This window comes from Balaenoptera ricei, chromosome 12 (assembly GCF_028023285.1).
Source record: "Balaenoptera ricei isolate mBalRic1 chromosome 12, mBalRic1.hap2, whole genome shotgun sequence".
Classification (NCBI taxonomy): domain Eukaryota; kingdom Metazoa; phylum Chordata; class Mammalia; order Artiodactyla; family Balaenopteridae; genus Balaenoptera; species Balaenoptera ricei.
In genome coordinates, this window is record NC_082650.1 from 3,665,773 (window position 1) to 3,678,215 (window position 12,443).

Consider the following 12,443-nt stretch of genomic DNA (forward strand, 5'->3'; position numbering starts at 1 on the left):
GGCCAGACACTATAAAACTCTTAGAGGAAAACATAGGCAGAACACTCTATGGCATCCATCACAGCAAGATCCTTTTTGACCCACCTCCTAGAGAAATGGAAATAAAAACAAAAATAAACAAATAGAACCTAATGAAACTTAAAAGCTTTTGCACAGCAAAGGAAACCATAAACAAGACGAAAAGTCAACTCTCAGAACGGGGGAAAATATTTGCAACCGAAGCAACTGACAAAGGATTAATCTCCAAAATTTACAAGCAGCTCATGCAGCTCAATATCAAAAAAAAAACAACTGAATCCAAAAATGGGCCAAAAACCTAAATAAACATTTCTCCAAAGAAGATATACAGATTGCCAACAAACACATGAAAGGATGCTCAACATCACTAATCATTAGAGAAATGCAAATCAAAACTACAATGAGGTATCACCTCACACCGGTCAGAATGGCCATCATCAAAAAATCTACAAACAATAAATGCTGGAGAGGGTGTGGGGAAAAGGGAACACTTTTGCACCATTGGTGGGAATGTAAATTGATACAACCACTATGGAGAACAGTGTGGAGGTTCCTTAAAAAACTAAAAATAGAAATACCATATGACCCAGTATTCCCACTACTGGGCATATACCCTGAGAAAACCATAATTCAGAAAGAGTCATGTACCAAAATGTTCATTGCAGCTCTATTTACAATAGCCAGGACATGGAAGCCACCTAAGTGTCCATCGACAGATGAATGGATAAAGAAGATGTGGCACATATATACAATGGAATATTACTCAGCCATAAAAAGGAACTAAATTGAGTTCTTTGTAGTGAGGCGGATGGACCTAGAGACTGTCATACAGAGTGAAGTAAGTCAGAAAGAGAAAAACAAATACCGTATGCTAACACATATATATGGAACCTAAAAAAATAAACAAACAAACTGGTTTTGAAGAACCTAAGGGCAGGACAGGAATAAAGACGCATACGTAGAGAATGGGCTTGAGGACACAGGGAGGGGGAAGGGTAAGCTGGGGCGAAGTGAGAGAGTGGCATGGACATATATACACTGCCAAATGTAAAATAGATAGCTAGTGGGAAGCAGCCGCATAGCACAGGGAGATCAGCTCGGTGCTTTGTGACCACCGAGAGTGGTGGGATAGGGAGGGTGGGAGGGAGACACAAGAAGGAGGAGATATGGGGATATATGTATATGAATAGGTGATTCACTTTGTTATACAGCATAAAGTAACACACTATTGTAAAGCAATTATACTCCAATGAAGATGTTAAAAGGAAAAAAAGATCTCTGTTGACATAGCAGTGTGTGATGTCCAAATTTCATGGAATCTTATATGCTCTAGAGAATTTGAGAAATCTAGAGGTGATCAATACATTCTGGGATTTTATCGCATCCTCAGAAAACTCCTAGACCATGTAGACTTTGATGCTAAGCCCTTTTCTGCTGATTATTTTTATAAATACGATAGGAAGGCCTTGGATTTCTCATATCCCCACATCCTCAATATTGAAGCATCGTTATAAAGATATTTTTTTAAAGGCATAAAATATTGTAAGAGTTTTAGGAAGGCTCAATAATTTTTTATTTATAATTTTTATCTGTCTATCTATTATAATAAAATTTTAAGCTCCTTAGCTGTTTCTAAATAGTTACTTGAATCTATGAATTTTGGAAGACATTATTGAATATAGAACTTCCCATGTTAAAAGGTGAATAATTCTCCAAATGTTAACAGAGTTTACATTTAATTACTTTGGTTTCTTCTGTCAGAGTGATAGAATTGCTTCTCTATTTCAACAGCTCACATGTTATCAATTGAGAAACTAAGATCAGCTCTGCCATTAGCTTCTGGGAGAGATGTTGCTCAGGTTGCTAATGGTGAACCTTACAGTGAGTTACAGTTGCTCACGAACATGATACCAAACCAGAGTTCAAAGACACAGAATCCACACAGCTCCAGGACATTTAGAGATAGCTAAGTTCTATAATGCAACATATAGAAATGGAGAGAAACACATTAAGTGATTGTTTAATGATAACTTTGCTTATATATATATATATATATATATATATATATATAGGTATAAGGAAGGTACTTTGTAAGTTATTACATTATATATAGAAGACCACCTGCAATTCACACAATGCCTTTTTAAGCCATCACTTTTTATTTATAGAACTGGAAAGCTTCATGGACTAACTCTCACTAGGAATGGTCTCCTTCTGTTTATATAGAAATAAATGCAAAGAATAGACTACGAGGGGGTGTGCTAGAAAATGTGATTCTGTAAGTTACTGAAAATCATTACAGTCCTTCAGGGAAAAAAAATAATAATTTTTCCTGTTTTGTGGTATAGCTTGTAAACTTATTATTTCCTCCCCCCCGCCTTTTTGACCAAGGCTACAATAAGTATATAGTTCTTTATACTTTCCAATTATTTAGTGATTTGTAGATTATTTCATGTTTCCTCATCAGTAACTGCAAAATAGAGGGGTTATTGGCACAAATCAATTAATCTGGTACTTCAGGTCTTGATTACATGGCTTATATTCTTCCATAAATTCCTGGTTTTTAGCGTTGGAAAACTGAAGTAAGAAGGATAACAAAAGTGAAATGATTTGAGGACTATCTTTAATAGTTAGGCCACGAGATTTTAAACCGTTGGCAAAGGTAACAATCTCCTAATGCTTTACCACGATGTTGCTGTCTGCATGCAAAAGAATCATTATATCTTAATCATTTAAGAATCATTTTTTGAAATGCCTCCCCCCCGCCCCGTAATGTAAAAGAAATATTAGATGTGGTCTCTTGTCTCCAAGAACTTGTATCCAGTGAAGAAGTTAAGTCATTCATATGTATATAGTTATCCACACAAAGCAGAACATAGTCAATGCCAGGTTGAATGCGGAGAAAGAAAACTGCAATTTATTGAGAGCCCGCTCTGTGCAAAAACTTTATGTACATTATCTCACTTGATCCTAGCACCTTCTGAAGTGACCTCATTTTATAAATATGAGATTACCAAGTTGGGAAGGTCAAGGAGCCCATGTATGGTTTGTAAGTGAAGCTGAGAGTTGAAGACAGATCTCTTTGGACTCTAAGCCTATCTTCTTTTTTAATGTACCATTCTGCTCTCCTCACAGGAAAGGAGTGTGTAAGAATTCTGAGGGAAGACATATAGTGGGCCTATGTGCTCTTGAGAGGGCCTCAGAGACAAAATACAAATTGAGCTGAGTCTTGAAAGACTTCGATGTGTGGGAAGAGGGAGGAATCAACTTTGAGGAAACAGCAGGCACACGCATGTCTCAGTGTCTTTGCTCAGGCCGATCCCTCTGCCTGGAATGCTTTTGCCTTAGGTAGCTGCTTTTATAGCTCACGCCCTGGAGGAGGTCTTCTCTAACCACACTTTAATCTGCAGCCTGCCCCCAGCCATTCCCCCACTGCTTTCTCATCCTTCTTAACCTGGACTACTTTGTTACCACTTCCAGCTTGCTGTATAATGTAGTTATCTATCATGTTTATGGACCATCTCCTGCCTTTAGAATAAAGCTTCATGAGGACAGGGATTACTGTCTTTTTTTGTTCTCAGATATATTGTAGGCACCGAGAATAGTGCCAGGAACTTAGTTATTGAGTAGGTGCTCAAAAAATACTTGTTGTTGGAAGGTATGAAGATTTTGAGTTACGAGTGAGCAACGCATATTTGGGGCTCTAGTAAGACCAGTTGAGTCCTGTTGTTACAGATTCCAGTTGGAAAAATAGAACCAAATTGTGAGGATTTGAATCCCAAGCAAAGGGATTAGTTTATTTTTGGTAGGAATCGGAGAGCTTTCTGAAGATTTTATTTTAAATAACGATGTATTGATTTAATGATATAAAAGTAATATCCTATTAACATTTTATTACATTTCCTTCATTTCCTTTCCTCATTTCCTTTTGAGGGCTTTCTGTTTCATCTGGTAAAATTGGCTTAATCAATATGGAAATAAACTGTCTCACATATTAAGAAGCCTTTAGGTAAGGCAGTCTTCAAGGTTGGCTGATTAAATTGGTTTGAAATGTCTCCAGAGATCCAACTTTTCTCTCTTTCCTCTCCCCCAGCCGCCATCCCCTTCTGCCCAATGCTCTGTGCCCGCCTCCCCTTCTCCTCTGTTGCCCTTGCTGGCTTATTGTTTGGGGTTGACTCCTCTCATGGCTACAAGGTGGCTCCTGCCACCAACTAGGGCCAAAGGCTGCCTTGTTTCTTTTCTCTCAAAGCCGTGGAATTTAAGTCCTCCCCTTTGGTATGATTGGGCCAACTGAGACATTTATTCAGTATCTGGCACATATTAGACATTTGATAGATATTTGTGGATTGAGTCGGTAAGATTGCATTGTTAGAAGACACATAGCTGTCTTTAGACAAGCTCCACAGCTGTGCCAGAAACGGCTGGAGGAGGCTGAGTGGAGCCACACCAGCTCCTAAGAGATGGAAGTGTGTATAAAAGATGGCTGGTTTATTAATTTTCACGGGAAATACGTATTTCCCACAAGGAGAAGACAAGTGTGCTCCATTTACGTTATCTGCAGAAACTGCAAGGCAAAGTGAGATGGATAATCTTGAAGGCCTGAGGTGCAGTGACATCTTTGCAGTGATCCCCAAGTCCTCTATCTTCTGGTCACTGTTTCTCCTCTCTGGATACATAGTATCAATGCGTGACTTCTTAGACTTCTTTTCTTATACTACAGGGTGAGCACTGAAAGCCGAGAACTTAACCGTGGAAGATTTAGTCAAAATAACTGTATATTGTACTTCAAGGAAATGGTAATCAATCTAAAAAGTTTTCTTTTTAACAATATTAACACACATTTATACATGTATAAATTATACTCAACCATAATTGTTTTCATTTCAGACTTGTAACATGATATACTGAAGAAAAAATAATTTGTAATTGAAACCAATTTGTGTGTCTATGTATATAATTTATAAAATGTGTATGTGTTTACATACACTTATAGATTAAATACATATACATATATTTTAACTTAACCAAATCATGGACAACTTTTCATGTCAATAAATAAACATAAACATTCATCATTTTTAACAGCTGCAATCTTGGATCATGTTGAATCTGTTTTCTTTATTGTAAAAAATATATATATATATTCTCTTTTAGTAGGAAGATTTTAAAAGATCAACAAAGAATAAAAATACTTAAGGATCATAAGAATCAATCAAAACTCTTTAATGCTTGGTTTTAAATGGATCTTTTTTAGATCTATAATAACTTATTAAACTTGTTTTGTTATTCTATTTGTTATTTTTCTTTATCACATTTTGTTTTTCTTTAATGGTATTCACTTTTGTCTATAGTTTTTATGGCTCAAATAGTAAGAAAATTTAATAATTTCTTATTGATTCTAAAGAATATGAGTTTTAGTGGAATTTTTGTCTACTCTCTATTTCTGGAGCTCTTACTTCAAAGCTAAACACCAGAGTAAAGACCAATATTAGAAGCAGACACAGAACTTTAAATCAGTCATCATAATGTGAATTCCTTTAAGTTCTACTTATAAATTTGGATTCATTCCTGGAATCCCATTTCATATAAGAAATATCAAAATTGATGACAAAAAACAAAGTACAAATATGTGCACAGTTATAAGGATTTATAAAATATTCAAAATTAAGTACTTGCTGAAAGGTGTATTTACTAAGAAGTCCTCCAGGGGATTTTTTGTTGCATGAGCTATTCTTCCTAAGGCTTTAAGAAATTATTAAAATGATGTTTACATTGAAGACGGTTTCTTTTTTTTAAAAAAAATAAATTTCTCTTTAACAAGCATCAATATTCCCTTTCTGAAATTATTTAAAATTTTTTCTTGTTTATTCTTCCCACTAGATTTAAGCTTCTTGAGAACAGGGATAAATGCCTGGCACATAATGGATCCATAGTACACATTTCTTGGATAAACAAATGTTTACAGATCCCTAATGCCACATAAAAATTAGTGTCTGCTGTTGCTAACATTTTTGTTGCTAATCTGATGCTCATGAGGGACTCAAAATCTGCCATCCGTGGCAATTTCCTTCTTTTCCATGATTGCCTGTCCTTTCATTTTTAAGTGAGCTTCATTCCTGAACCATGTGAAATGCCACTCCGACAGTTTAGCTGGGAGTACGTGTTGGAAGTGTACAGAGACGTTCCAGAGTTGTGGGTTCTTAGGAGTCATTCTAAGTTGTGGTCTCTTAACCTTACATTGAAAATGTTTTTGTGGAAAAAATTATTTTTCAGTATCAAATTATACTGATAGGATGTTGTCTCACTTCAGGCTTATGAGGTGGCAAAAGAAGTCAGACACCTTGCCGAAAAGTAAGACAGCAAGTGACTGGCCATGTGGGCTTCTGGCCACAGTGCACGCTCTGAGCCACTGGCCGTGCCACCTCCGCTATGCGGTCCTCGTGTCCTCTCCATTGTGGACGAGAAAGTGAATGCATTGTCTACAACATGCTGAAACTTGCCTCGGCAAGAGAGTTCAACAAAATGAAAATTCCAAGTATAGGAAATAGGAAGGAAGCTTCCCTTATCCTGACAAATTCACTGGACCCATTCATTTCCTCAGCTAAAAGACCACGTTCCCTAAATGTAATGGACTTGACATTCATTTAACAAAAATTGTTTGGCTTCTAAGTTGGAGGAAGAGATAGAGGATATATTTCTAAATCTGTACATAAGGTGAAAAATCCAGAAATAAGTTATAGGTAGCATTTTTCTTTCAAATACTTTGTCCATAAAGCAAGAAAAAAGTTGGTTTTTATAAATACTTATCAGTAGAGCATCTTATGCACACTCAAGTTTGAGAAGCACTAAGCAAAACTAAAGGAGAAAGCAAAGGGGACATTTGTGTACAGATGTCTGGACATTCGAGCTCTTCTTCCTTTGAACTAACTTTCAGATCGTACTGATGACTGGAGAGTGGGAGGTTCCAAAGGGTCACAGCTTGAAAACTCCATTCAGTCCCACAGTAAACTTGTTCACACAGCTGCTGCTTTCCTTTGCATGTTTTAATCAACCTTGAATTTTCAACCCTGCTCATTGAATTTCTTAGATAAAAATTTAAAAATATTAAAAACATATATGCCTCTAACAACTTTATAATCTGTTAATAAATTTGTTGTGATGATTAAATCAAAGAGTCCCATCTTCAGAGAGGTTTAGAAAAGAATAAGAGGTTAGGAGTTAAAGAATAAATGAAATGTTTCTATGATGTGACTTCAGTGTATAAGGTAAAATAAATGTTTTTCCTATAACATGGTTACATTCTTAGGGAAATCAGATGCGATACTCAAACCATTATGGAACAATTAGAAGAAAAATATATAAGCAAGTATGTATTAATACAGTAATACAAAAAAATAGGAACTGCTTATTGAATGCTTACTATCTGATAGTCCCAAGCTTGCTAATTTTGGAAAGGTTCCCAGGTAAAGGCAACATGCCGCAAGTTTTGAAGTCTAATTTACTTTAAATTATGAAGCATCCAAGGGGCATGATAGATGGGATATTTTTGAAAGATAAACTGGGTGGGTGAGTGTGTGAGTGTGAGTGTGTGTGTGAGTGTGTGTGTGAGTGTGTGAGTGTGTGAGTGTGTGTGTGAGTGTGTGTGTGAGTGAGTGTGTGTGTGTGTGTGTGTGTGTAGCCATGATTGCCAGGGCAGATATTGGATTCAGGGATCAGCTTAGAGGTTACTGGTTGATAGGTGATTTGGAACTAGACTTAATGTTATTTGTGGAAATGGATGGTAAGCAGTAAATCTGAGAAAGATCAGAAAAAAGAGGAAACAAAAAGACTCAGTGGGTTAGTTAATAAGAATATTGAAGGAGAAAGAAGAATCACAGCCCTGTCTGGACTTGTGAACTTTGTCAGTGTTAAGATAGGTTAGGCTGTGCTTTTTGGTAATGTAGAATACATTAGAAATTTGGTGTGTTAAGTGTGTGCTGGTGGTGGTAGTTAGAGAGGGTTTGGTTGCTAAGCAAGACACAAGATAGCAACAGCATGAAATTAAAGGCTGCCTCCCAGTGAGCGGTCTGGACAGGCCCAGCTCCAGTCACCCTTCCTCTGGAAGGGCCATATCAACACCTTTTCTCCGGGTCAGAAGCAGTTACCAGGCATGGGATACTCTTAACCAGTGGACCTAAAGCGGAGTCTTGGACAGTTTGTTTCTTGTACCCTGCTGGTGGACACAGGCATATTCTTGCCATGTGGCCAGATTCGTGGGGAGAGCCCTTCAGAGGGCCTCAACTAGACCAGGTCAGTCCATCAGTCTGATTTTACTAGTAAAGAATGCTGACAGGCTGGTACAAACCACCCCGCCAACTCCTGGGATCCATGGTACAAAGCAGCACTATTAATAGGTGTGTTTCATGCCTTAACCAGGGTGCCATGCAGGCCCATGTCTTATTTCAGCAAATTAGAAATGCTGGAAATAACCCTCACAGCACAAGTGTCAATGACCATTTGAGATATTCATGTGGGTTGTGTCATTTAGAATACTGCAAATATTACAAACCCTTTTCTAGGTACGTGTATTTGATAAACCACAGTGTAGCCATATTTGCAGGCACTACCATTTTAGACTCTCTAAAAAGGTAATCTTGAAAATGACTGGCAAACTGTTGTGTTATTTCATTTCCCTCCAAAATTAACACATACATCTAGCTCTAAACTTACTGTTTAACTTTTATTTTACAGAGTTTTAAAACCAAATTCCTAGATTTCACAAGCGGAGGCATTGCAAATAGCCTTCTAGTTTATTGAGCGTGAATGACATGTTCTGTATTTCAGAAACTACTCAGACTTTCTAATTGTATTTTTTCTCCCTTCCTTCTCCATCCCCCAGATGAATCATCTCCTAAGGAAGTCAGCAGGGTAAGTAATGTGAATATCATTTTTGTTACCACAATATAGGAAATAAATTCTTTTGTATATTTTCAGTGCTCTAGCGTGTTTAAGTGTTAGAAAAATAATTACAAAAACTGAGTGCCCTCTCCAGAGTAGCACTCATCAGTATGGAGTAAAGCCAGTGAGGAGAGAGGTGTGAAATTGGAGGCCTCAAACTGAATACAGCTAACAGATGCGTTCCGTTTGGCCTGCACATGCATATGGAGTTTTCTGAATTTGTTGCCAACATTTAGATATTGAGAGAGTGCATATTAAGATCGGATTTCTGGCTTCTCTTGAAAAACCATAAGATAAAGCAGCACTGACACCGAGTTCCCATGTGGCGACGGTCTGCTCAGGCCGCTTCCTCACCGTCCCCTGCTCAGTGGCTTTGCACGTGTGCTACAGGGCTAACACTGCCTTCAAGTTCATGCACCTTCTTTCTGGGAGAACAAAAGGTGACTACTCGTGAATTGAAGACGTGATATTCTTCAGTACTTTTAGAAATACTAAATGCACCGTTCTCACGTTCAAGAGAAATACTTAGTGTTAAAGTTATGAGACTTAACAAAATTAAAAGCTTATGGGGTATGAGTATCGAGAGCATTTTAGCATGCCATGTTTAATGGTACAAAATTATAATTCTGTAATTACATATGAAAAAGAATCTTAGCTATATATCCTGTTTACAGATAAAGATCTTAAAATGTGGATTCAATGTTGAAAGTAATCAGAATTGTATCTGATGCAACCTTATGTGAGAGATCACTCTTTATCGTAAGATATAAACTGAAGTACTGTTATCAGGATCACATATATAGATATATTCGTTTATTTTTGATTATCTGTAGAAAGGAATCTTTAAAATGACCAGGGCCATTGCTGGAGACTGGGCAGAACTCCCTCTGTCCCTAGCAACCTAACAGACTCTTAAGGTTTCTATAAGTCTCAGGGTTTTCCTGGGTACATGCACTATTAACTTCACATATACAGGGTTCACAGCTGGAAAGTTCCCAAGACTGAGTGCTTCAAGGTATATCAGGGGGCAGAGAGATCAGCCTGGAATTTTTACAGCTACTGAGAGCAGCAGAAATGGCTGAAAAGCCATGTTTGAGGATAAAAGAAGATTCTCACACGTGGACCTAGGCAGTCATAAGATACTGGGGTGTCGATATTGGCAAAGCTACTATCTCAGATCTCTGAGATAGTACCAGGTGTTTATAAATCCAGGACAGTAGGGAAAAAAACTACAACTTACTCATCAGTATTCTTGTTTTAGAATAACTTTAGTTTATAGGGAATCCCTGACCTCAATTTAACCTTTATAGCCCTCAGAGGATTTTAGACATTGTTGTTGTTTTTGAGGGAAGTGGGAAAAGAGATGCCCAAAGAGGTGGTTTCCACCCACCCATGTGTTTTCCTTACACCCTGTTCTGTTGACAGCAAAGATCAGAGCTGTCCTTCTGATACCTTGCTTATTTCAATATATTAACTCTATTCACCTGTTTGGTGGAACTCTCCCTTCGCCTCCAGGGTCCCCCAATTTAAAGATTTTGTACCATAGTGTCTGTCATAAATGATTTTGTTATTGCAGCTCACTCTTTCAATTATAAGCCAGGTTCTATTTGGGGAGAACGGCTATATAGACAAGGAGTAGACTTTTTAATTGAATGCGTTTCTATATATTTTAGTTATGCAAAATATCGCCACAAGACATCTTGGATTCAGATTGCCACCTACTTCTTACTATGCCAGTGCCTTCTTCCGGGTGAAGAGAGAAGAGATGCAGATAATACCACACACTATCTTTAAGCCCATTAGAAATGATGATAAACTATACATAGTCATTTTTTCTTTGCTATTATTTTATAAAATTCTTTTACTTTATGCCAAATTTGGAGAAAATGCAATTCCAGGTGAGAAATGCTAAATATATGAACTGATAACCTAGAATAGTATCAGTTGCCCGGATCTTTAAAAGTTGGTTTTTTTTTTTTTTTTTTTCTGAATATACCCCAGATCTTGGTCAGTTCCGATACATAGAATTTGCATTATAAAATAGTATACCAATGTTTTAAGTTAAAATTAAGATTTAGAAATACTAGTGCAAACTTTTGGTAGATGGTGACGGGCCACAGGGCACATCCATTGTCAAAAGCACGCTCTTTAGTGATGCAGATTCTTACCCCTCCAGGCAGTTCTGATTATTGTGACATACTTTCTCACTTAGCGCCAAACAACCTCTCTTTAATTGCCATCTACTAGTATTGTTCTGACTTTTGTAGCAACTCAAAAAAGGCTATACCCCCTACTCCATATGAGAGCTCTTTAATTAGAGGGATTGTGTTCTGTCTTTCCCAGTGAGACATGCTCACTTAAAATAATTTTTTTCCCCGTGGGCCTCCTTAGGGTCTGGGTTGACATTCTCTGGACAAAGTATGCATTATTAATCTATTTTTTAGAAGGTGGAGGCAATGCCATGACATTATAGACCAATTGTGGCTTGACCCTGATAAGACGAGGTAGGCCAGGTAGCCCTCAGAAACTATGTATCTGTAATAGAGCTTAGGGAGAATTAGCTTTTCCAAGACACTATAGGACATTTCTGGTTATTGATCCAGAAATGGAAGATATTTTTTCCATGAAGTCAAGTCAGATCTATAAGTCCTGAGCCCTTTCTCCGTCCCCTCTTTCTTCCTCTCTTTCTCCTTCCATCCCTCCCTCTCTCCATGTCCTCCTCCTTCCCTGCCATTCCATAGACAAATATTTCTTGGGCACTTATATGCCAGGCACTGTTCTAGGTTTTAGGGATACAGTGCAAAGCAGTATTCCAGTTATCATAGTATGGAAGGTGGTGGTGGAAACAGTTGAAAGTTTTTTTTAATTTATATATATCAGGCAGTGATAAATATTATGATAAGTACATAGAAGAATAAAGCAGAATGAGCTGATAGAGAGTGATGGTGGATTAGGAGTGGACTTACTGTAGAGACAAAGCCAGGACAGAGGATCTGGTGCTAGGGGTGTGAGTGTGCAGCCAGGGATGGCTTACCAGGGTAATTGAGGAAATATTATGGGAGATGAAGGAGGGAACCATGCTGAGAACTGCGGGAAGAACACTTCAGGCAGATGGCACGGCAAGTGCAAGGGCCCAGAGGCAGGAAGGTTCACGTTACAGAAGGAGGTCATCTGGGCCAGAACTGAACGAGTGCAGGAAAGAGCCCTGGTCAGAGAGGTTGAGGCAGGAGGGGATCTAGAGGGATGCGGTGTCTGTCATATCTGTGTCATTTGTTTTCATCTAGTCAGCAAAGTTAATCTTTTATTTTACTATTATTGTTGTTGTTGTTGTTAAGTGGTTCCAGCTTCTGACAGGAAAAGAGAGAGAAAACAAGATAAGAAGAGTATTTGGGTGCTGAGTGCTAGAATATGACAAATTTAGCCAGGTCCAGAATTCTTGGGTACCGTCTTTGTCCCTCAAAATGCTGTAGATATGTTTCATTATATTC

At 37.8% G+C, this 12,443-nt stretch overlaps 1 protein-coding gene across 1 annotated transcript in view; it reads left to right on the forward strand.

Annotated features, from left to right (window-relative positions):
* Window positions 1–12,443, forward strand: part of PDE10A (phosphodiesterase 10A) — a 291,717-nt gene that overhangs the window by 174,069 nt on the left and 105,205 nt on the right. Inside the window, 1 exon segment of the mRNA XM_059940850.1 lies at window positions 8,897–8,925. Within this exon segment, the coding sequence (XP_059796833.1) occupies window positions 8,897–8,925 (29 nt within the window).